The 23,636-nt window shown below is 45.2% G+C and overlaps 1 protein-coding gene across 8 annotated transcripts in view; it reads right to left on the minus strand.

Moving 5' to 3' along the window:
* Positions 1–23,636, minus strand: part of LOC111847476 (guanine nucleotide exchange factor VAV2-like) — a 127,285-nt gene that overhangs the window by 77,868 nt on the left and 25,781 nt on the right. For all 8 annotated transcript variants that reach the window (XM_023818696.2, XM_023818691.2, XM_023818687.2 and 5 more), the window contains exon 2: positions 9,404–9,520. In XM_023818696.2, coding sequence (XP_023674464.2) covers positions 9,404–9,520 — 117 coding nt within the window. The remainder of the gene's footprint in view (positions 1–9,403; positions 9,521–23,636) is intronic.

Consider the following 23,636-nt stretch of genomic DNA (forward strand, 5'->3'; position numbering starts at 1 on the left):
TTACCTGTTACTATAATCCGGTACCGGAGGTCCAGTGCAGATGCACAGGCAGTCATCTCTTAATGTTGGTCTCTGCCTGTCTTCTTCCATCTTGGTGCATGGATACGTTGACCAGCAGGGGGCACAATGAGGGTGGCGACCAAGACACCATAACCCAACCACATGCACCTAGTAGGTCTGGTTTCATCCACATCTGGACCAACTTTCCATCCATGTTCTCCAGCCTTCACCAGTGCAGTGACCCGCAGGACGCCACACTGGACGTTTCTATATAAGTAGGTTATCTACCGGCCACACAATCAATCACACATCTGATGCCAATCGTATGACATCATACACCTCACAAATATCCAGCCATGGTGACTTGTATGATATACGACGACTCTTCAGCCCAATGCAGAGCAGGACCTTGAAGAAGTCTTCCTCCATGCCGTACAGAGGGTGTCAGGAAGAATTTGTGGCCATCCGCAGAGGCTGGGGGTCGACTCGGCCTTATTTTGAGTCAGCTCCACTCCACCAGGCTCACGCTGGCCCAGGCCCCCTCCTGGCGGCCATATGTCCACTCACATCCTCGCCGTGATGGGCAGCGGGCGGCAGCATCTGCTCGCGGGCGCGACCTCCAGCAGACAGATGGCTGTGGGGGCCGGCACACTTCCGGCACCTCCTCACCATACGTCTCCTACGGGTGCGGTAGCTGGCGTGAGGAGAGGGTGGGACCTGAGCTCCCTAATCCAGCCTACTGCTAGCGTGCATGCTAGCATGTGGGGGGGGGGGGGGGCAGCCTGGAGCTCCCAAGGACTGACCTTCACAAGCTGGGCTCATTGCTCACGGCCCCAGCCCCATCCCTGAAGGGGAGCCCTCAGATTATGTAGCATTAGCCGCTAACGGCTGGCAGCTGCCAGTGAGCCGCATAATGAATTATTTTGAAATTCGGCCAGCATTAATTACTCGATGGCAATCTATTCTGCATCTGAATGCATAGGGCGCCCGGAATACGATCTGAAGCCATGTGATGCATTATTTTATTATCTGAAACCTGCCAGCAAAAATCTGCCGGTGCATAAAACACATTCTCTATATATAGTGGCGAGTTACACTGAAAGGAAAGCAAATGTCATTACAGTCAATTTATTTATGCCATCCATTGATTTTCTGTTACTCGAACATAAAATCGGAAAAACATCAAGAATCCCCCCCCCCCCCCCGAATAAATAAAAATGAAAAGAAGGAATTTAAACTTCACTTTGTCCCCAAATCTTCCCCCTATAAGCGAAATCCTTTCTTACTTACTCAGCGTTATTCCACTCAAGCGCAAACAAAAATAAGTGTTTTGTTTTCAAAGCGCTGAGTCATGAAAGAGAAGCAATCGCTTGTCTCCAGGCCAGCAAGCGCCGCTGCTTGAACAAAGCACAAGTTTAATATTTCTGCTTGGGCCAAATGCTCAACAACCCCCAGGGACAATCAACTTTGCATGTTCTGGGATCAAATTTGCTTGAACGGTGCTCTCGCGTCCCTCATGTTTGACTTTTTGTGCATTGAAGCTCTTGAGCTTCTCACCAAAATGATGTTGACCGCAAATGCTCTTCGCCTGAGTATAAGATACTAAAATTCACCACAGATGATTAATAGATTTTTTTAAACTGTTGCATTTTTAAACTCAAAAAAGGGTCTGTTTCAGAAAAAAAATTTCAGTGACATAGACCATCATTAATTATATATGCTATACAGACCAAAGGTATAAGGTATATGATTTTGTATGTAAATTATCCTTCCATAAAGAGTAAGAACGGCTCTCTTGCATCTCTTGAATAAAAGTAGCAGCCCATAATATTACACCAATAAGTAACAGCTTCCAATTAAACGTGAAGAGCATCAGCATGGACTTCAGGCCTTATAAGGTCTAGAAGCTCTGAAAGGTAGTGTAAACCGGGCTGAGACGTTGTCCCATCTCCGTGGGCGACACACATCCTGTCAGAAAACTTTAGAAGCTTCTATAGATGGTTATTTATCTCCACACACACACACAGCCAAGCGAAGACTAACCCAAGGTGTTCTAACAGAGCCAAGGAGAAAGTTGCTGAGTCATCATTGTCCAGATACGCTTAAATAAAGGATGCATTCATCTGTGTGTGGTCTATCATTCTGTCCTTTTGGTGCTCCTCTCCTCTGAGCCTATGGGCCTGTGAGACCACCACCATTATTACTCAGCAAAGGCACAAGCCGTGCGAGTCACACCCTCCACTCGTCTCTCCTCCAATCTGGAGGGAGTGTCGGGTCATAGGTAAGGCTTTGCTCCTTCTATCTCTCGTACTCTCTGAGATAGCATGAGATGAGTGAGAAATTAATCTCCTCCCCTTCCAGTGTGCGGCTGTGGCACCCAGCCATGCCCGCTGTGCTGGACTAGCCACTTATGACATGGTAGCAATGCGAGGCCTGAAATGCTATTAGGCACCAGAGGCAATTCGGCGCAGACGAGGTCTCAAAAGGAGCATGACCACCAGAATGAGCCCTGATCCCTGCAGTCTCCAGAACCAGATAAGATTCATGTCTGTGCTAACTTACAGGAAACTATTGATTCTTGAAGCCTGTATATATTATACAAACATACACACACGTCAACATAATCTTGCATTTCGTAAAACAAATCTGAAAACAAATGAAATGGTCACCTTTTTGAAGCAGTATCTTTCATATTGTCCCACACAAAGAAAACCATTAATGAACATTCCAACAGTCTCGCAAGAGTGATCAGCAAACCGCAGCAGGATTCACAGGATAATCAGCTGCTGACAGCTGCACTCAAGCTTTACTCATCATGACAAAGAAGATGCATGAGAAACGGAACAGAACGAAGCCGGCAGGAGCCCCGAGGTTTTACCCAAGAAGTTCACACAAACGCTCCATCCTGAAGGCCATGCTGAAGTCCTATACGAACTTTCTATAGCAATTTTAACTTTTACATTCTCAGTTAAATCAAGGGAAGTCAATGGAATGCATACATTACAGAGAATGCTGACATAAGCCCAAGACTGCTCTCTTGCAGAAGTTACATACATTGCTATGAAAACAATTTATAGGCTGGGCTAATAAAAACATTAAAATGTCACTAATTCTACTGTTACAAGAGTGAAGAGTAAGCCGGCAGGGCGGTGAGTGGGCTGGCCTCGCTGCACGTCAGAAGAGGATGCAAAGTGAGCAATTACAGCCTGCTGGGGGAACACCCGCTGGGCACGAAATTAGCCAGAGCGGAGAGAGGGGTGTCGATTTAGCGCTCCCACAGGGGAGCGGAGGCGGGATGGGATTCAGCACGCATCTGGATGGCTAGCTAAACACACAACAGGTAGGGTGTGGGGGCCTTCCCCTTCTCACACCCTAACGGCCAAGTGGAATCGAGCCCTGGGACACAAAACAAGTGGCACAGGCCCTGAAAATCAACATAAAGATGAAGGCAACAAGTCGTCAAAACACAGCTAGCTAATCCTAGCATGTGTCGATAAACTACAATTCTTACTCTACTACATGCTAGCTAAGAGGCCGAGCCCAGGGCACGTGAATCGCTGATTTACATTCTGCTTTGATTGACGAAGAATAACAGGGCGCCAAATCCTCTGGCCTCATCTTCATTTCTTTCCGCACGTCTCCTCAAGAAGCCGAAGTTGCGGAATAATCGCTTGCGCGATGATTTTAAATTGCCAGCTTTTGGGGCACAACAAAGGGACGGAATGGCGGTCATGGTTCCCTGGGCAACAGAAATTACTATTCTCCGTACATCCTGGACTCTACTGGCCTTTAATAAAGTAAAAAGAAACAGGGAAAAAGATAGATTACATACTCCAACAGTACACGTACAGCAAGCTAGCGGAGCAGGCAAACAACCACTCCGCTTAAACCCACGGGTGACAGAGCATTAAGAAAATGTATTGGGGGGGGAACCCCGGAAGGGAAAATCCCTATAGGAAAACTCCCCCCCCCCCCCCCCCGCCTATGAGGAAGTTATTTAAACTAAACCATGTCTGTAAAAATATCCAGCTGTATAAATACAGGGTGGGGAGGGGGTGACAAAAATGTAAGCTATGTGTATTAGCATTGTGCTAGCAGTCGGAGCCTTACGATGCAGGGTAATCCTCCAAGGAAGTGCGGCCAGACAGGAAGTCATGAAAAACAGGCCACGGATAACTCCCCTCATGTGAAATTCATCTTCTACAGCGATACACTTGAGGATGGCTTTAAATAGTCCATCCTCTTTGTTATTGCTGTGGGGAGAGCTGGACGTACTACAGGCCTGAGATTCATCTGATAATTTAATTGCAGTCTGAGGAGAAAAATAATAATATTGACGATACAAATGAAACATAACAATTTTGGCATGTGGAAAATGTGAAACCTGAGGGGGGGGGGTGGTCTGCATTTCTGAATTCACAAAATATCTCTGGCACAAACCATTGTGTAATATAAACTCTCCTTCAGGTTTAAGTAGTCAGTGAGGAGGTCAATTTGGGGCAGGGGCGGGTAGTTGGTTGTCGGCCTGTAATCAGGCTGGAGGCTATGCCAGGCCTTTCCGACCACGGCGAGGGGGTAATTGTAAAGAACTAACCCACATCCTGTGCACAAAGATTCACAATTAATGCACCTGTATTGCTAAGGTCTGTTCCCAAAAGCACCATTCATATTTAACATATCAAACTTAAAAATCTACCAAAACACACTGTAGGATATATCCCAGGTGACCGCAATGGTCTGCTCTCATTCAAGAGCTGATTAGCCCAGCTGTATACAGTAAGTATATGACATATAAAATATATACCTGATCATGCTTACAGCAAAGGCCTGATGAAGATCTAATGACCGTACCTGAAGCACCTACACCTCAGACCGCAGCTGAACACGTTCCAAATAAGTGTCGGGTAGAAGCAGGGGTCCGTGTGCGGCAAACCTGCATGTAACGATTTTAATGGGGGCTACTACCGCTTAAGGAAACACAGCAGCCATGTCGTGGGGGTGAAACAGGGCAAACGCAGCATCTGGGCACCGCCTGGCACCAGACGGGCATCCTAGGCGGGAAAATCCCCTTGAAAGCCACCTGTTTCCGAGGGCAGTACACTAACGAGGGAAAAGCTAATGAGACTAGCAAAGTAGAAGGGCTAAAAGTGGGGAGGAGAGTCCCATTAATTATTCATCACTGGAGAAATTATCATCAGGAGTGAGCCGCTTTGAATGAATAATTGATCCCATCTTACCAGGCTAATGTTAAAACATGCAGACTTTTGACAGACAGGAATCAATGTGGGATTTGAGTGTGAAGGGGGTTCGAGAGCAAGAGAGCGCTTCCAGGGTGCTTGGAAAGAAGAATTCGGCTCTTTCGGTCTTGCCACCTCACTCCCGTTCTGCAGGGGGCGCCAAAGAAGTCAATGAAGACAATGGAATAAATGAGGAAGAGCATCCAGTGACTCTGGCTTAAGAAGCCATTTCCTGTTATCATCATTGATGATCATCAATAATGACCAATTTTTTTGGAAAATGGATGGATGTGTAAGTAAAATGTATTTCACTGGTAAAGCTGCTCATTTATAACAAGCAGGCCATGCTGTAGCCCTGTTTCTGGACCTCACACATTCAGATACTGGAAAAATCCTTGCCACTGTCTTATTCCCACGGTCCTCCAGTCCATGTCATACAATCATTCACTTTGCGGCACCAAAAGTACCAAAGTACCAAAATGTGCACCAGTTGCATTAGTACTTTGACAGTTCAGGCAGGGGGATTTGCTAAGAACGGTGATGGGCTTATTGCACCGACCTTTTGTGGAAAAAGTGGGATCCTCACAGGCCATGTAGGAAATTTCAGCAGATCAGAGCCTTTTCAGGGACAAAGAACACACACGCAAACGTACAAGACACAGCACTCCAGCTGATTGCTAAGTGGTAGCAGCAGTTTCACTTCAGTGCACGGTACCCTAATCCTATGTCAATCTCCATACACAGTGCAGCAAACAAATGAATCCCCAAACCGTTGAGTGGAGAAGAATGAGGCAGGAAATAATTATGTCTTTAGAATTTGGCTGTTCAGCTCAAATTCACCCAGAAACAATGGCTGTCGTTCTGGGAGGCGAGAAAGAAAAGGTAGCCGGCTGAAATGTAATGGGTCTTAATTTAATAGTGTGTCACTGGCCCCCGGTGCTGAAAGTGAACATTGGCACATAATCCCGAAGGAGAAATGGGAGCCCCCTTCAGCCAAGCTCGTCGTCTGGACCTCATAACTGGCAACCACGACTCCCCAGACCTCACACCATTAGACTCCCAGTCTCTCCACAGTGTAGAGAGGTGGACTGTCCCGTGGCTATGTAGGGCGGTGGGTAATGTAGCAGCTGAGGGTGTGGTCCACAGGACCCAAATATTTTTAGTTCAAGTCCCAGGTGAAGCACCGGTTTGGTATCCTTCAGCAAGGTACTTAACCTGATTTAATACTGTGAAATAACTGCCAAATACTTCACGGTTGCTTTGGACAAGAGTTTGCCCAGCAACCCAACATCACGTATCGACCCCAAGTACTAAAGGACTGGGTCTTCCTGGACGCACTGTAGAATCAGGTGACCGGGTTTATTCGGACTGATTCGTTCCACCACATACGTTAGCATGTCTCGTTTTGTTTCAACTAGGGATGCACCGAAATTTCGGCAGCCGAAAATTTTCGGCCGAAATAGCATTATCGGTTTCGGCCGAAACGTAAGAAAGCGCCGAAAATAAAAGCCGAAATTGTCGCCACGCCTCTCCCATCCTCCCGTCTCGTTCGCGCTGTCATTACGCATCAAACACGGAGTATGTTCATAAAGATAAACCTGCTTCTTTTGCTTAAATTAAAAGCAGACCAATTTAGTGTGTATAGTTATGTTGTTTACAGTAAGAGGTTGGATTTATTTATTTTTCTTCTGTTTGTGCACTGTTGTTTGGTACAGTAATTTAAAATTGAAGTAAAAAAGCAGCTAGCATTTTTTTTGCACAATTTTGTTACAGAAAGAAATTTTATTTAGTTTTGTTATTGTTAAACAGCCTTATTACTGTTATTTATTATCAATAAAAGTTTGATTGCTTAATTAATTTGTAGTTTTTTTAATACAAACAAAAAGAAAATATTTTAAACATGTTTTTTAATGAAGCCATTTTCGGTTTCGGTATCGGTTTTCGGCCAAGTGCATCCAAAAATTTCGGTTTCGTTTTCGGCCCAGAATTTTCATTTCGGTGCATCCCTAGTTTCAACCCAGTAACCCAAAACCCAGACACTGACACCAGTCTGGGCCCTGGGATCCTGCACTGCCGTCACACTGTCTTCCCGCCAAGGTGCACCTTATTGCACATCACCTGGTGTTGAGTGGACCTGCTTGCCGCCCCCAATACTACAGCAAACACACCCTTCGGGACACTGGAAATAATTTTGCATAACTATGCTTTTGTTAGAAATGTTTATCACCACTCATGGAAAATAAGTAAACAAACTGCATCAATTTCAAATGAAACCATATTTTTGGCAGAGCATTTCAGCCAGGAGTCTGGTTGATTTTGTGGAGATTACAAGTGTAAAAACTAACAAGCCCTGCATGAATAAAGATATTCATAAAAACATTTAATTTCCTTTGCAGAATAACAAAACAAGGGCATATTTTGACAACAATGTCATTCTATTTATGCTGCTCTTGCGAAAGCAAAAAAAAATAAAAAGAGGCATTTCTGCATTAATATAAATCACATTAATCGTCCTAATTAATAGACAAAGCAGATCAGCATTTAAACAGGCTCTCCCCAGGGCCTGCTGTTCGTATTCGGCACCAGTTACATTACATGACAAATATCGGTCTTGAGACGGAGGCTTGAGAGGCAGTCGGTCTGTGAAGAAACGAGCATATGTGCAGACTCCATGGGGGGGTGGGGGGGGAGCGCACTGCCCCCGGCTCGGTATAGGTTACTGGGATTTCCAATAGGATAGCTTACAGATGAAAGGGGCGCAGAGAGCTGGCAGGATGTGGACAGAGAGGTTGAGTGGCATACGCCCATCTGCTGCTCAGCCCGTACCAAGGCTCGAGGGAGTCCCCCCCCCCCCCCCAGACGGAATCACCTGCCAGAGGGGCTTGGACGGACAGGTACCACACTCTCCACTGAATAATTCAAGAGGTAGAAGGTTCCGGAAGTGTGGCATTTGGAGCAACTTCGGGCCATTGACGCTCACCCTGCCATTCCCCAGCGGGTGAGAGGGGGCGTCAGCTTAACCAATTTGGGTTTGGTTCCAGCCCGCCTCCTCTGATGAGGTTCATCTGTTTATTTACCGCGATGTGTTTCGCTCATCCCAACAGCGGGACCCAGCAAATGGACACAGAAAGGGGGGGGTTGCTTTGCAACAGCACTTCCCAGATATAAAAGGCTTAAACACAACAAAAGGACCGTGCTGTTTGTCTTTCACCACCCAGGAGGCTAGAAAATTAAATTAGCGCCACATCCGGGGCGAGACGCTCAAGATATGTTACACCATATATGTTCATGTTAGAAGCGAGCTGTTCACTTCGATATTTTACAATAGGCTGTTTGCTGCTAATGGAAAAATCAATGTCAGGGCAACTGCAGCATCGCAGCATCGCAGCAAAGGCAATTGGCCCTTTCGGCAGATAGAACTGGCTGGCTGATGGATTTTAAAGGTTCTGGGCAGAATATCGTTTCCACAGGGGGGGCAGGGACATGGCCTCTAGTCCATCCCTCACACCTCAGCATAGCCCCCATGCTACAGCCCCGCTCCCCCATCACCCAACACTTCCTCTCTCTCTTTTAAATATATGCACGAGGTCAAACATCCAATTCAGTTACTTACGAGCGGAACAGACGAAAACATCAAATTACATAATCATGTCTCCAACAATATCATCATTTTACCCAACAGACATCCATCTCTAATGCTCTCCCTATGATCCATAGTGCTTATTGGCTCAAAGATTGATCAGTTATTGTGTCCAATAGCGTTACAGAACATGCGGCCCTAGAATGACGCTTGAACATCTAGACCAATATCAACTGATGACGTCTTGGGCAAGACATGAATACATGCAAAGGTGGATTATCTCCCCTGGCCTCCTATTGCCACCATGTAATCTGATTTGTTGGAGACACAACCTGCTAAAGAATTAGGGCAGACACGGAATTACACTACTGACCTAAGAGCGCGAACACCATGGTTTAATGTGCTACCCCGCATCTTTATTTGTCCAATTACCACAAACCACAAAAGTCCGCTTGGATGAGAAATTAGCAAAAGAGCGTAAAACTCACATTCGGGGCATTTCAACGTTCAGGAGTCAGACTTGTGGCTGATCCAACATCCCACAGCGTTAAGCCAAAGTGACCTTCAGGACGCCCGCGGAACTCACCTTCCCAAAATCCCGCACATCGAAAAGGTCGAAGGGGTCGAAGAGCTCGCTGTTGCGCATTCCAAACTTGTCGTGGCACACCTTGAGGAACGTCCGGATGTTCTTCAGGCACAGAAACTGTAAGGGAAGTAAAAGCCAAAAACGTGAGACACTACATTAAGCAGACTGGGAGGAAGCACACCAGGAAGACTGTTGAATCACCAGACGACTTGGCTTATAGTTACTGTGTGTCATGTCTGAACGCTGTGTAGCATGTGGCTAACATGCGTGATAGCCAATAACTTTAAGGGAAAACGAGGAGCACTAGATGTGTTCCTTTTGTGGGAAGAACTCCTTTAGGAGGCCAAGGATACATCATAGATGTTCTTATGAAGATGCATCTCATTTAATCAATTTGAAACCTTGGACCTTTATTAACACACTACTCATCCACAAAGCAATTATGACAGATGGCAGTGGTGAAGTTTTAATAAGAAATGTATCTAAATTTAGAAAAATCATACTATTAACACATCCCAAATGACAACTTAAACGAAAACATAAATCAAACCAAACAAACGCATGAAACGGCACCATCCTATTACAGTTGTAATTGTCACAGAGCGGCTAATGCTCACGGATTATCTCTGCAGTTCACGTGGAATTTTCATTTTCATTTCCTGCCACGATTGGCACCTGATTCATTCTCGTTTCATCAAATCGACAAGAGGAAATATACAACAACATCATTTCCAGTGGCATCACGGCACTTACGGTGGGCGCCCGCACTAAACAGTCTGCCTACCGACATTGTTCACGTTGTGGAAGCGTTCCCCAGATTTACGCAATAGAAAAACACAGAGGTCTCTGTTTACCTTATTCTAGAAGTTACGAACACACGGCACTGGTCCCTGGCTGGGGGGCTGGGATGGGGGGGGGGGGGGATGCCAGCAAATTGGCTTTGAGAACAGGGAAGCTTTACGCCAAGAAAATCCCATTAGCTAAGCAGCAAACACAACACTATTGTGTTAGCAGGCGTTAGCAGGATCCGCTATAGGAATGAATCACTGTCAGGAAACAGAGAGTATGAAAGAGTATTCCTCACATGAGTATAAAAGAAACTGATGTATTTCAGCATAGATTTATAGTAAATATGAAGCAGGGGGAGGTGGTTGGATTTTGAGGAACTGTAATAACGGGGTAAAATGAGGGAGAGCTTATCAGTGCCACCCCATCTCCATCCAGCACTGCATTCATGCCGGCTTTTCTTTCCATTTGCAGTCATTTCCTGCTCTGCCTGGCGGGAGGGGAAACCGCCGCATCGCTGCATTCCCCATAATGCAACAAGCGCGGGAGGACGGCTTGGCGACATGCCGTCAGATCAGGCAGTGGTACTGGCCCTTTGCTGCCTTGGGGGGGGGGGGGGGGGGGAGGGAGGTCTTCAGATTAAATCAGGACCAGGACTCATCCGCTTATGAGAAATAAATGCCCCAATACAAATAGTAGACTAGCTTCGTTAAATGAAAATTCCCCAGACAAATGAAAGCACCACCATTACAGTAAGATATGTCACTCTCGATCAGCTGGGGGGGGGGGGCTTTTGATTTTATCTGGGACCCAGGACAATGAGAGAACCACTTTCTTATCCGTTACTCTCATCGATTGGGAGACGTATTGGCCTGCTGTGTGAGGAAACTTGAACTCCACCAGGAATTGGGGAACTAGATGTTTTGAAAGGGTTGGGGCCAATATGGGGATGGGGTCCTTTTTCAGGACCGATGACAGGAGTTTAAGTTCGACTGTCGAAATATCGTGGCGTACGAAATCAAGTTAAGAAAACCATTAAGAAACACAAAAAACATAAATGTTCTGAATAGAAAAATCCAAAACTATTACTAGGAAGCTGGGAATGAAGCAGTGAAAAGTGGTTGGCTTTGTACTTCGTAGACCATGGTCAAATACTATAAATATTTATCCTGAAAATAACCATACAGATAAGGATCAGGAAATGAGAACTTTGACGACAATCCTGTAGCACCTCCCCCAACCAACCTGGGCAGCAGGAGAGTGGATTGCATTTCAGAAACACCACTGAATACTCCCCTGGCAGCCAAAGACATGGATCTACCTCAACTGACGTCCCTGGAATTTCCTTCTGCCTACCTCCCACAAAGGGTGTTGAAAGTTCAACCAGTTTCCAAAAAAAAAAACTCATTGGCCATGAAAAATACCATTGTTACAGAATAATATCTGCTGTGCGGATACACTCTCTGTCCATGGGCACTGGATTATAAACGGCCCTTTCTTTTGTCCTCTTATTAAGGCTTGACTCACGGTTTTTTTGAAAAATTCACAATTTTAGAGCCCCAAGTCTGCCTGAGATTCCTCGTTAAGGCCCATGCATCACGGCCCCCTACACTTGGTGGTATATATGCAACAAGTTTACTGAAACCCCCACCCCCACCCCCGAAAAAAAAAAAAAACTCCTCTTTCTGTCTTCTTCTCCCATTGGCCTCCATATATAGAAAGGCACAGAAATTTCACCTAGCAATCCCATGAGCCATCGCACAGGATGGCGCTGCCCCCCTTCTCCGTTTAATTGCCTCTACCTTCAGACACATCTCCGCAAGGGGGCTTCTGACAGTAGCTCCTTCTGTATGCAAATGACCCCCCAAGTGCACTAAACGGGAGGGGGGACATGAATAAATAATGGTGGCAAAGGACAGGTGACAAAGAGCTGTCAGTGCTGGGGGGGGGGGGGGGGGGGCAGGTTTCCCTGCTCCGCAGCTCCAGGTCACCACACAGGGAATAATGCATCACTGAGCATGGGGATGGGGGGGGGGGCACCTCTTTGGACGCATCCCCCCTGCTGACATCTGTAGGCACGTGCATGAAGGTGGCACGGGAATTTCATAATGATCTTTGCCCAACAAAGGGGGGGGGGGTACCTACCCCAAGCTCTCCTCTACCCAAGGTTCTCCATCTCACCAATTCTTAAGGAGCCTGACAAGTTGTACGGCGAAGAAATGATAAGGAGGAAGATGATGAAAGACAGAAAGGGGGCCTTTTGAGGGTGGGGGGGCTCTCTGATACATCTGAAGAAGAGGATGAAAAGTCAGGCACTAGGGGCGGGGGAAGGGGATCCAGAAAGATGGAAGGAAAAAGATGTCTGTCAACAGAGTCAGTAGGTCAGGAGTTCGATGGAGGTCACTCAGGTTGTCTGTGCTGAGATCCATGTACATCGGCACAAAACATTCCCAGTAAGACTGCAGGTTCATCTCGCAGAACAGTCTGTGAGCGTCCCACAGATTTTGACAGATGGGGAAGCCAGCAGTGAACTGGGCAGGGGGGTGGGTTGGAAATATCAGGGTGCGAGCATGTTTAAGAGGATGTGTGAGGAATTGGGGGGGGGGTGGGGGGTGATGAATATAAGCCAAGACTGAGACACGATCGGGATCGACGTGAGATGTCTCCCCCGTGGAGTCCGGGCCCTGAGGGGACACAGGCAGAGGGTGCGATGACAGCGCGCACTGAAGGCTTCCAGTGACACTTTCACCAATGGATTGTCTTATTTCCCTGGGCCGCAACACCGGCCTTAGAGCCTTCCCTCCCCCGCATCTCCCCCTCAGCTCACCCAGCCGGTCTGTGTCTGCCTGCCTGCCCTGCCCTGCCAGCTCTGAACACTTCCCCCAGTCGCTCGATCTGTCCTTGATATCAGAGGAGCATGGGAGGTGGACACCATCAAAGGAGCGTTTCCCCCCAAGCGACCAGGAGGGCGGATGCTGGGAACAATCAGCCCTCATCTAACAGGGCAGGTGCAGGCTGTTGAATTTTCTCCTGTTTTTGGTAAAAAGCAGAATTGCCGCTTTGGGATGGACCGTCGGTCCAGTGGTATAACTGTATCAGGAGGCTGTTAATGTGCACGGCCCGGTCAAAAAAAAAAAGTCACCATTTGAATTTTTAGTTGGACTGCCTTTAGCTTTACTATGGCACACATTTGTCATGGAACTGCTTCCACAAGCTTATGCAACATCTCAACATTTTTTTCATCCAGATTTGCATTCATTTCTCACCAAGATCTTGTATTGATGATAGGCGAGTTGGACCACTCCGTAAAGTCTTCTTTGGGGATACGGTCAAGATTCTGTCGTGGCCAAATCACATATGAAAATGATTCCTCGTGCTCCTGAACCATTCTTTCACAATTTAGACAAGATGAACATAGGCATCATCATCCTGGAATACGTTCATGCCATTAGAGAAGAAAAAAATCCATGGATGATGGATGAAGCAGTAACCTGGTAACTCAGCTGACTTCACTTTATTGCTGTATAACATTGTAGAGATGTAATAATGTTCCAGTCATTGGCTTTTAAGTATTTGCTGATTTAAATTGAAATGGTGACATTTTTTTGGCCGGGCAGTGTATTAGTTTAAATTACTGAAGCACGATACATTACACCACGAACTTCTGGAAACCAAACGATATATATGCCCTTTACCTGTTTTTAGTTATAAAAGTCCCTACCATGTTACATATGTAACATTTAATCGTTAAGGGTCTGAGGTTTTGTTGGTCGTTTTTGAAGGTCTGATTTTGGAATCATATAAAATCTCTAAAAGTGCAAGAAGCCCCCCCCCCCCCAAAAAAAAGACTTATGCCATTGTGCCTGTTCACCCATCCATCCATCCATCCCTAAAACACATCCAGCTCAGGCAACTGAGTAAATATTTATTAAAATAATTTTGTTCAAATCACTGTTTTCGGGCATGTACTGTACATGCTTTCAGTTCGGTGTAATAACTTTTAGTTACATTAAAAACATTCTAGTCATAGTTCCACAATTTATCAAATGTCAAATACACTTTAAAGGGGTGGAACCAATTGGACTCAAGGTGCTACTTCACAACAAACCCAGGACAAATCAGTGGGAAATTTACCAACTACTGTCAAGGTTCTGGCCTGCTGCTTGTGTTTCGAGGTCCCTGTGTAAAGTGTTTGCATTGGGAAAAAAAGCAGGTATGGAATAACACTCACCCCCAGCTTTGCTATACAAGTTAATATTCATGCCTTTGCCATAGAGACTCTTATGGTGTTTGTGTCACGCCATCATGATTCATGACAAACACAAAGAGCATGTAAGTGGTTTATATACCAACTTATACAGTTCAGGGATAATTATAGGCTATTAAGCCATTACTCAGCTGAAGTGATGCTTTATTCTAGTCCCCGGTTATGTATGCAATTGAGTCGCCACTTAACAGCTGAGCGACTGTAAGCGAGGAAAGAAAGAAATTCAAAATTGGGGATATGTATAGCCTATCTGACCCCGGGAATCAAGGTGTGCTTGGTGGATAGAAAACAGTTGTTCTGTTAAGCAAAATGCAGGGCGTGATCCATGACAGCAAGGTGGCTTGGGCAGTATTGCTGTTTACAGTGGTATTCTGCAGTCTTGGCGACAAAATTAGCCTACCGGTGTAATATATCATGGGGACACCCCCAGTCAGTGAATTTCTGCAGCAGGATTTCAAAATGTCACACTAATGTTTGCCTTTGAAAATACTATAAAAATCCAAAAGACTGTATACTGCAGCATATTGTCTGGGGTGAGATGTTATGAAATCAAAAGGAGGGAACAGGAGGATCTGAAGTAGAAGAAGAAAGCAGGATCCAGACACTGTCTAAGCCCAGTGATAAGCTCTTCCCAGAACCAGCCCAGTTTCCAGAGGGTATCCATAAATACCACCACAGAGCGTGCCCAACAGAACCAGGGACTGAGCTGAGGTGCGAGTTCCCAAAGCTGTGCCTCAGGATACAGTATGGAACGCTGAAATCAAGTGGAAGTTCAGGGGCCTGGCCAAGGGAGATCTACCCCAGGCCAAGGGAGATCTACCCCATGAAGAGCACCATCAGGCAGTGCTGGGAGATATGAGAAAAAAGAAATCAATTTTTTTTTTCAGACAGACACAATTCATGATCTTGTCACAATATTTTCAATAACATGTCGTCTTCCACAAAAATGCCCACCAGAAACCTACAACACATTCCCTACCTTAATAATAACTATACTTATGATGAATGTTCAAGTAAGACTTCAGGTCACAGTCCATCTGTAGCCATTTTAGTGTCAAAAGCATTTAAGAGTGAAAGAACAAATGCCTCTGGTAGATGAAGGTGTTGACTTGCAAACTGAGCAGTGCCTATTTAAATACAAGTTTGTAAAGTTAAATATCTTTTATGGCTACATGAAAAGATGAATGAAAGAATCTGCATGGAATAAAAAGCAAATGATGCTGCTAACGTTTGATGCTTTTTAACTGGAGCTTTGTACTCAGTTCCGAGGACTTTGCTAATGCTATGTTTTTTTTTCTGCATTCCTGCAACTCCACTGGGTTTTTCTGCTGCAAGTGTTGAAATAAACAAACTTGCCAGGAGCAACACGAGCCAGAAGGCACATGGCCTACCCTGTTTCCACGAATGTAGTGCTGGAGCCGGAGCCGGGGCCGGGCTTTTCCCCCAATTTGGAACTGGTTCTGCACGTTTCCACCACAAAAAAATTGGCCCTGAGCCAGAAAAACTGGTGCCAGCACAGCACCATGGGAAAGCGGTTCTCAAAATTTGGAACTGTAAAGTCAGCAAAAGTGGGACGGGCTATTGCTAACTTCCACATAGCCAGGAAAGCTGATTGATAGCTGACATAGTTTTGTCGGAAGAGAAACAACTTGCCAGTGCTTGCTAGCAGAATACCGTAACATCGCTTTCTGATTCTGTGGAAAACAAAAGGCTGATCTGCTGACCAGGTTTAATAATAAATTATAAACATGTTACAGGTCAGATAAATAAAATATTGTGTCGCTCAAGTGGCGAAGAGATCATGAGGTGGAGAGCAAAGTTTTCTGCAGACACTCTTATTGCTCGGTCCTTAAAAGGACAGTGGTAAAACATTGACTGAGAATAAACTCCCTTTCATATACAGGCTGGAGAGAAGTACAGCCTTTTAGGAGACAAAAGTGGATATAGGCAATAGAGACAGAGCGCTTCAGATTTTATTCTTTTATTGTTTCAGATTTTAACCAAACTAGTCTCAATCATTTGTACCGTGTTTGTGCTGTTTTAGGCTGGACCTGTTCCTTAAATCCATTTGATTTACCACTTCCCGCTGACGTTATCCTGCATCAGTTTCAGAGACGATGTCTACAGCACATACTTGTGAAAATTTCAGCCATATGATGAGAGATAATAGCAAGATTGGCACCTCTCCCCCAGGACGTAGTCTGAAAACTGGAATGTCCGGGTGAAAATTGGAAATAGGACAGGTGACAACCGTAAATAGATAACACCCCCCCCCCCCAGTTAAAGGAGGTGCCAAGAGAGTACCTCGTTGATCCGCAGAGGTTTCCAGAATGTTTTGAAGGTGCTTTGTTCTTATGAAAATTGATGTACCTGAAGACATAAGTAATGAACTTTGATGGAAAACACCTTAGCGGTTCTGGAATCAGAGCATCTGGCATTTTAAAAACAACAGTTTGGATTCCTTTGGTAAACATGTCTATCTTTAAGATATCTAGCTAAAGGCACTGAAGAACCACAGGGTATGCCCACACTGTTACATTTTCAATTAAAAATGGAATCTTTATTCGCACAGGCATATTCACCTCAATTATGAAAGATTTTCCATCCACACTGAAATGTACAAAAGCAAATTTAACATAGCTTTCATTCGACATGCTCACGTCGTTAGTTTCTTTTCTATGGCATCAAATCAGACTTACCGCAACCTGAATTTGAATTTATTTACCCAAATTTGAATTTATTAACCTGAACTTGAATTTCATTACCTGAATATCAGAATCTGAATTATAATATGTTTCCTTGAACAGCTGGTGTCCTGTCTTATTACTGGCCAGGATTGTAATCAATTCAATCTATGCTCTTTTGCTCTGTTTAAGTATCCCGGATGTTTTCTTTGTTTTTCTGAACCTCAATTTCTCAACCCGAATTTTCTCAACGTGAATCTTTCTACCTGAATTTTCTAAGAGCTGAGTTTTACAATCTGAAGCTGAATTTTTATTTCCCCATAAGCAACATAAATTCAAAGTTTGGGTAATGAATTAAAATTCGGTATCTTTAATTTAAGTTCAGGTAAACATATTCAAATTCAGGTTCTGGTAATGAAATTCATCTTTGAGTTACATTTAAATTCATATTGTGGTGAGTCTGATTTGGCACCATACTCTTCATGTAAATATGCAGGAGTTATACTGTGCAACATGCCATTTAGCCGCTTACTGGTCAGTAACAGGGAAAGCACCATTGATGCAGCTCCATGGGAGAAAGGGAAAGACTTTGAGGGGCTCAGACTAGGGAAATGAAACGATCGACCCATTAGTACCCCCTTGTACCATAAGCAAAGTTTATTATCAGGGCACCTGACCAGTACTGGAATCGGTATTTGACTTACCAACCTTGGTATTGCATTGAATCAGACTGCAGAGAAAATCGGTGGTATTGGCCATCTGTACGGTTTACTTGTGTTGGGTGACCAGGTGACTAATCAAACAGTGACTGTTTTTCAATAACAAGAACGCGAAGGTTGTAATTGTGGTCCCAGCAAGACCGGTATAGCTAATTTGACTCCAAAGAAAGAATGTGGGACGCTTTGAATCATGGGATTGGTCTCGTTCGGCAAAGATGCAGCTGATGCATCCTTGATATTTTGGCGGTGAGGCAACAACAACATCCGGGGATTACCATTCTGGGCACTTATGTTCTTAGTATTAGAACTGGTCTTCGGCAGTAGTTGATGATGTGAAATGGGTACGTGAGAACACAGGTACGATCAAGTACACATATTTAGAAACACCCGGTGAGAGGTTGTAAATAGCAAATCAAGGAAAGGTCCTGTGGTGAGTAGGGACCAATTTGGGCACATTAAACGCTCTCCGTTTTCTAAAGTCTCTGTTGTCACTCATCTACACTGCAATGCTAAAAAAAAGTTTTCAGAAGCGTACGGCTGTGGCAGAACATTTTTGAAAGTCTGCATTTTTGAAGGTTGAAAACTCCGGGACTAATTTCTCGATTTTTAAATGAAAACGTAGCAATGTGGATGCGTCCATAGTCTATGCAACCTTGGAGAACTTTTGCGAGACTTGTTATTTGGCCCAATAAATGTAATTTTAAGCAAAAATACAGCATTTAAGTAAAGAATTAATGACTTGAATTATATTGAGCTAATTATCGATATTGTTTGGCATGGAAAAAAAAATTATCGTGATAAGATATTCTTATTGCTCAGCCCTAACAATACATATCAGGAAAAGAGATATATAAATAACACAACTGAACCAGCATGCTTCTCTCAAATGTAATATTTAGGGAGCTTAGCAAAGGGGTGTAAAGTACCAAAAATATTCCAATTATGGAATGAGTGGAGTGGAGCACCAAATAGTGGCAATTCAGGAACCCAGCTGGACCAGTGAGTGGGTAATTAACATGAGTGTGTAATTCGGCATCCCAGACAGAACTGCATCGTTTTCAAAGATAGAGGGGAAAACAACTTTTAATAAGACATGACCGTGCGCCGGCAGCTGAGCGTCTGACGCGAAACGGGTCACGTGACACGGCGCAGCCAGCGGACGCCCGCACGCTCGTTTCATTCGCAGCTCGGAGCAATTAAGGAATGGAGAATTAGGAGGACATTCAGCGCGACTTAAACTGATGCTCTCAGGCAGCTCCAGGTTACGGTGTCTGAGTTACTTGCCGCAGTCTGTCCCTAGAAGATGCGACACGCTGTTTGCCTCGGGCACGGTCCCTCTTCCCAAACTGAAGTGCTGAACCCCGCCGGCTACGGCCACAAACGTTACCGTGAGCCGGAGGAGAAGCTCCAAGATCCAACCGCAGGCCTCCCGTCACCGCCAATTACCTGAGCTGCCGCATGCGTGGATACAAACCGTCTAATCACTCATCTAATTTACGACACATCTTGATTACTAACTTACAGTCGCTCATTAGCTCCTTTAAAATGCCCTTAATAAAAACATTAAATTATTTGAGATAAGTTTGCAAGACCAATTTAATCGGCATAATGTGGAATATTTATTATAATTATGTTTACATATTAAAGCAACTTCATTTTCAATTAAATTTCAGTGCAAGACAGAAAAAACAATCGTGATAAGCACATGATAAACTTACCACACGACATCACCAAAAAAAGATAAAATTCCGACTTTTATCCTTAACTACATCATTGAACATGTATGCTATTTGTGAGGCTTGTTTGACCTGAGATGTAATGCGCAGAGGACATGTTTTTGCAAAGCTTAATTCAACGCATTTTACCGGATTTCATGCAACGTTTAGCAGAATCCATAAGGTTAGGTCACACATTGTGAGATGAGTCACATCAGCTAAACCAGGGGGAAATTGAGCAAGAAATGGATGTAGTCACTCTTAACTCCAGAGCTACTCTCACCCATTTATTACAGAACTAAAGGGATTATAAATCACAAAGCAAACCATGTATGTATGTGTATGTTTGGATCAAGGGAGGGAACAAGAGGACCTGAAGGAGAATAGTACAAGAAAAGCCAGACCCTGATTCTGAACCACACCCTCTGTAAGAGGAAGACGGAAGTCCACCCTAGCAATCTGGGGGGGTCTGGCGTAGATGATCAACTATCTACCTGGATGCATTTACCTTCCTAGCCTTGGCACTGGAGCTGTAGTTCCCCTAGGGGGCGACGTAGCACCCTCTTCCTGCCCACCTCAAGCGCCTCTCTAACAGAGCCACATCTTTCAGATCAACTGGCGCCACGGGGCTGGAGCTCAGAGCTTTTATCAGCTGTCATCCTGTGGTTTGTTCGGGCAAAAAGGAGCGGAAATAGAACAAGCACGGGCTGGCTGTGTGGACCACTCAACTCAGAAAAGCTCCGCAGCTTTGCCCCCCCCCCCCCCAGTACCAGCAGTGTAAAATGCCCCATTGTTACATATGAGCCTTCATCCTGCCGTTACACGTCAGTGTACGCAAGCTTGCCGTTATATGCGGATTCCAGCTAAGGCTGTGTGGGCTTGTTTTAAAGTGCGTATTTGCCCCCTTGATTGGTGAATGCGAGGCCCCGCACTGTGAAAAGAGCGACGGCTTCCTGCACTAAATGAAGTGTGAGTGAACGTGGTGTTGGGGCGTGCGGCAGAAGTCAATACTGAGCAAACGGTTCTACCAGCAGCTAAGATTTTGAGGCAAACAAGAGGTTATAACCTTACCCCCCCCCCCACCCCACACTGCAGGGGCTTCTTCCACATATGAGCACTTGAGCAAGGGGGGGGGGTGCCCTGATGACATCACATCCTGCAAAGGAGACCGCCTCCAACAAAACTGTTGGCCATCAAAAATGATATTTTTTGCAATTTGCACAAGTACACTGGAATGCTTCTTTTCGTGTATCCCATTTTGCTCTCCTTTGAAACATACACACGTATATACAGTTGAAAGTGACGCCAATAGACAGACAGACAAAAGTCTGCCAGTCTTAACCTAATTCCCAGCACGCACAGTCATTTCAAAGCAGACATTCACAAAAAAAAAATGCTGTAACCTTCAGCACTGGAGCTGTTAGCTGGGTTAATACGACTTTACACTGCAATGCTCCGCGAGCGAGTGAAAGGAATTGTTACCCTTTTCCCTGCCCCCCACCCAGATTACACAAGAGAAAATTGATTTGGAGGCCAACGCATACACCTGGATTTCCCGAACTCCGACAGCGAGGAGTCAAAGGGATTTAAGGGGGGGGGGGGGGGGGGGCAGAAGGAGGAGCGAGAGGCAGCCGTAAGTCTGCAGGACGGCCGAGGGAGCCTTTAGACTTGAAAAGGCCACACATGTTTATTATGTGTTATAAATAAAGGAGGGTATCCAAACCTGCCCCCCCCCAGATCTCACCCATCCAACTAAAAACTGAGTTCACCCCTCACTGGAAAACTCCTTAGGATCACCTTTTAAGGTATTAGCCATTGTTGCGAGTTTGCCATATGCTGAAAACACAACAAGGGCAGGCTTGACAAGCGGCAGAAAGACCCCCAGAACAGAAGATCACGGGTCGCCGTAAATAACAGCAAATTCTTATTCTCCCTCCAATCAAAACACGCACGGTTCCGTGGTTGCCATGCCGACAAAAGCCTTGATAGCTTTGATAAAATAGCAGGGTCGGCTTTCGATAACAAAAATAGTCTGGGATCTTGAGACTCTTGGCAATAAATATTTGCTTAGCATGAATCCAACATCAGAGATATAAACAAGGCATATTGTGACACGGGTGTTCCCAGAGTCATTTTATATAAAAGTAATTTTCTGCCTCACCGCTGCACATTTTGAATAAATGCATTTTCGCACATTAGCATGTTGCATACACGTGCACGTAACGTCACCCATGTGCTTCTAAGCCACTCAGAACCCAGCGTGCTTAAGCTTTAGGTAACATAGGATAGGTAGCCTGTGTTAATAATGCCCAAAGGGAGATCGGTTGATATCTGAGGCGGAACATTTGGAAGAACATTTCAAATAAACGCATTTTCAGCATCAACGTTTGCTACCATTACCGTGGACTGGCGTGTCTGTGCAGATGCAACTGAGCCAGCGGCCAACATCTGGTGTCAGCTGCTGAAGTTTAGCATGAAATCAGCAGCATGTTAAATACCCATACAGACAGAACACAAGGGGTCAGCACCCTGTGAGACCGAATATCGCGCCTCTAAAATCGCCGTCTGGGTAGAGTGAAGAAAACAAACATTGGGCTCCAATTAAGCTTTAGCGCATGAAAGTCAAACATTCAGACTAACGCGTACCTGAACCCGACGGACGCTGCGTTTGTGCACCGGCACGACTCCGTCTCCTTCCCACTGACATTTCAGAGGCTATTAAAATTCTCACGAGCTCTGTGCCTCTGAGACCACTTGTTCACTCATCCTTGAGGGAGGCGTACTTCAAGCTACCTGGCCTTATTTAAAAAAAACAGGAGTCTGGGTTTCTGATGACAAACCTGTGGCTCGTGGTCCTCCTTAAGGTGCGACAAATAACGACCCAGCTAATATAGTTTCCTTGGACAATCTCGTATAACATCCGTAGGAGGACAAATTGGGTGCAATGTCACGCTTGTCTCTAGACAGCTACCTATGGCTGTTATTAAAGATGATAACGCCGCATTTAATGGAAGGTGTGACTGGCCAATTTCGACGTGAGCTGGCCAACAATCAGTGATAATAGTTGGCAGTCTGAAGTGGGTCGTGTTTGGTAATCGACTATTTACTCCTTTGTTCACCCAGTGAGGCAGAGAGTGAGGAGCTATATAATTACCACAAATGGCTACATTTGGGTTGCATTCATGGGCGGAGTCATGAATATGCAGATGACAGGTTAAGCATGGTGGGGGGACGGGGGGGGGGGTCATCTTTGTTACGTGATGAAAAAGAGCACCGCCCCCTTATCACAAACACTGACCTAGTCATGCCTGCTGGGGTGGGGGGGGTGGACAGAGATGCCAGACTAAATCATCCCATAATCAACATGTTTTATGGCGACACACGTGTCTGCAGAGGGATCATCCCTGGAGGGGCTATGAAAATGCCAGAGCATGCAAAGGGGGCTCCTCCATCCCTCCTTTTGGTGGGGTGGGGGGGGGCATTGTTTGGCCTGCATGTTTGCCATCCATAAGACATACATTTATTACATATAAAAATATAGTTCATAAATAAACAAACAAACAAATAAATAGATAGATACGGTGGCACCCCCCCACCCAAATCCTTCGATTTATTATCTGTCAGCATGTGGTCCGGCACCGTGGCAGGCGTGTAGGCATGCAGGCGTGTAGGCATGCAGGCGTGTAGGCGTGGTCCGTAATGTCACGCACCTATGCTGGTTTTCAGGAAAATTAAATATCCTTTTTTCAGAAAAACAAACTCGGTCAAATTTCCATGTTTCCATTTGCTTTTGGTCCCTCCTCTGCGGAGGTGGGGGGGCGAGACAACAATCACCCCATTTAATCAAGCCAAAGCAGCCATCTTCTTAATTCATGTTATGTGGAGACTCCCAGTGACAGACCCACTGCATTCATCCATGAGAGAATAAATCATACTAACTCCCTTTCTCTGTTACAAAGTAGGTAATTTACTGGGTACAAACGGGGCAGCCTGCTTTCTGGATTTAATCATTCATTCAGGAGACTCCTCCCTCACATGTGTAAAACGAAGGCCCAGCTTACA

The sequence above is a fragment of the Paramormyrops kingsleyae genome, chromosome 7 (genome assembly GCF_048594095.1).
Source record: "Paramormyrops kingsleyae isolate MSU_618 chromosome 7, PKINGS_0.4, whole genome shotgun sequence".
Classification (NCBI taxonomy): domain Eukaryota; kingdom Metazoa; phylum Chordata; class Actinopteri; order Osteoglossiformes; family Mormyridae; genus Paramormyrops; species Paramormyrops kingsleyae.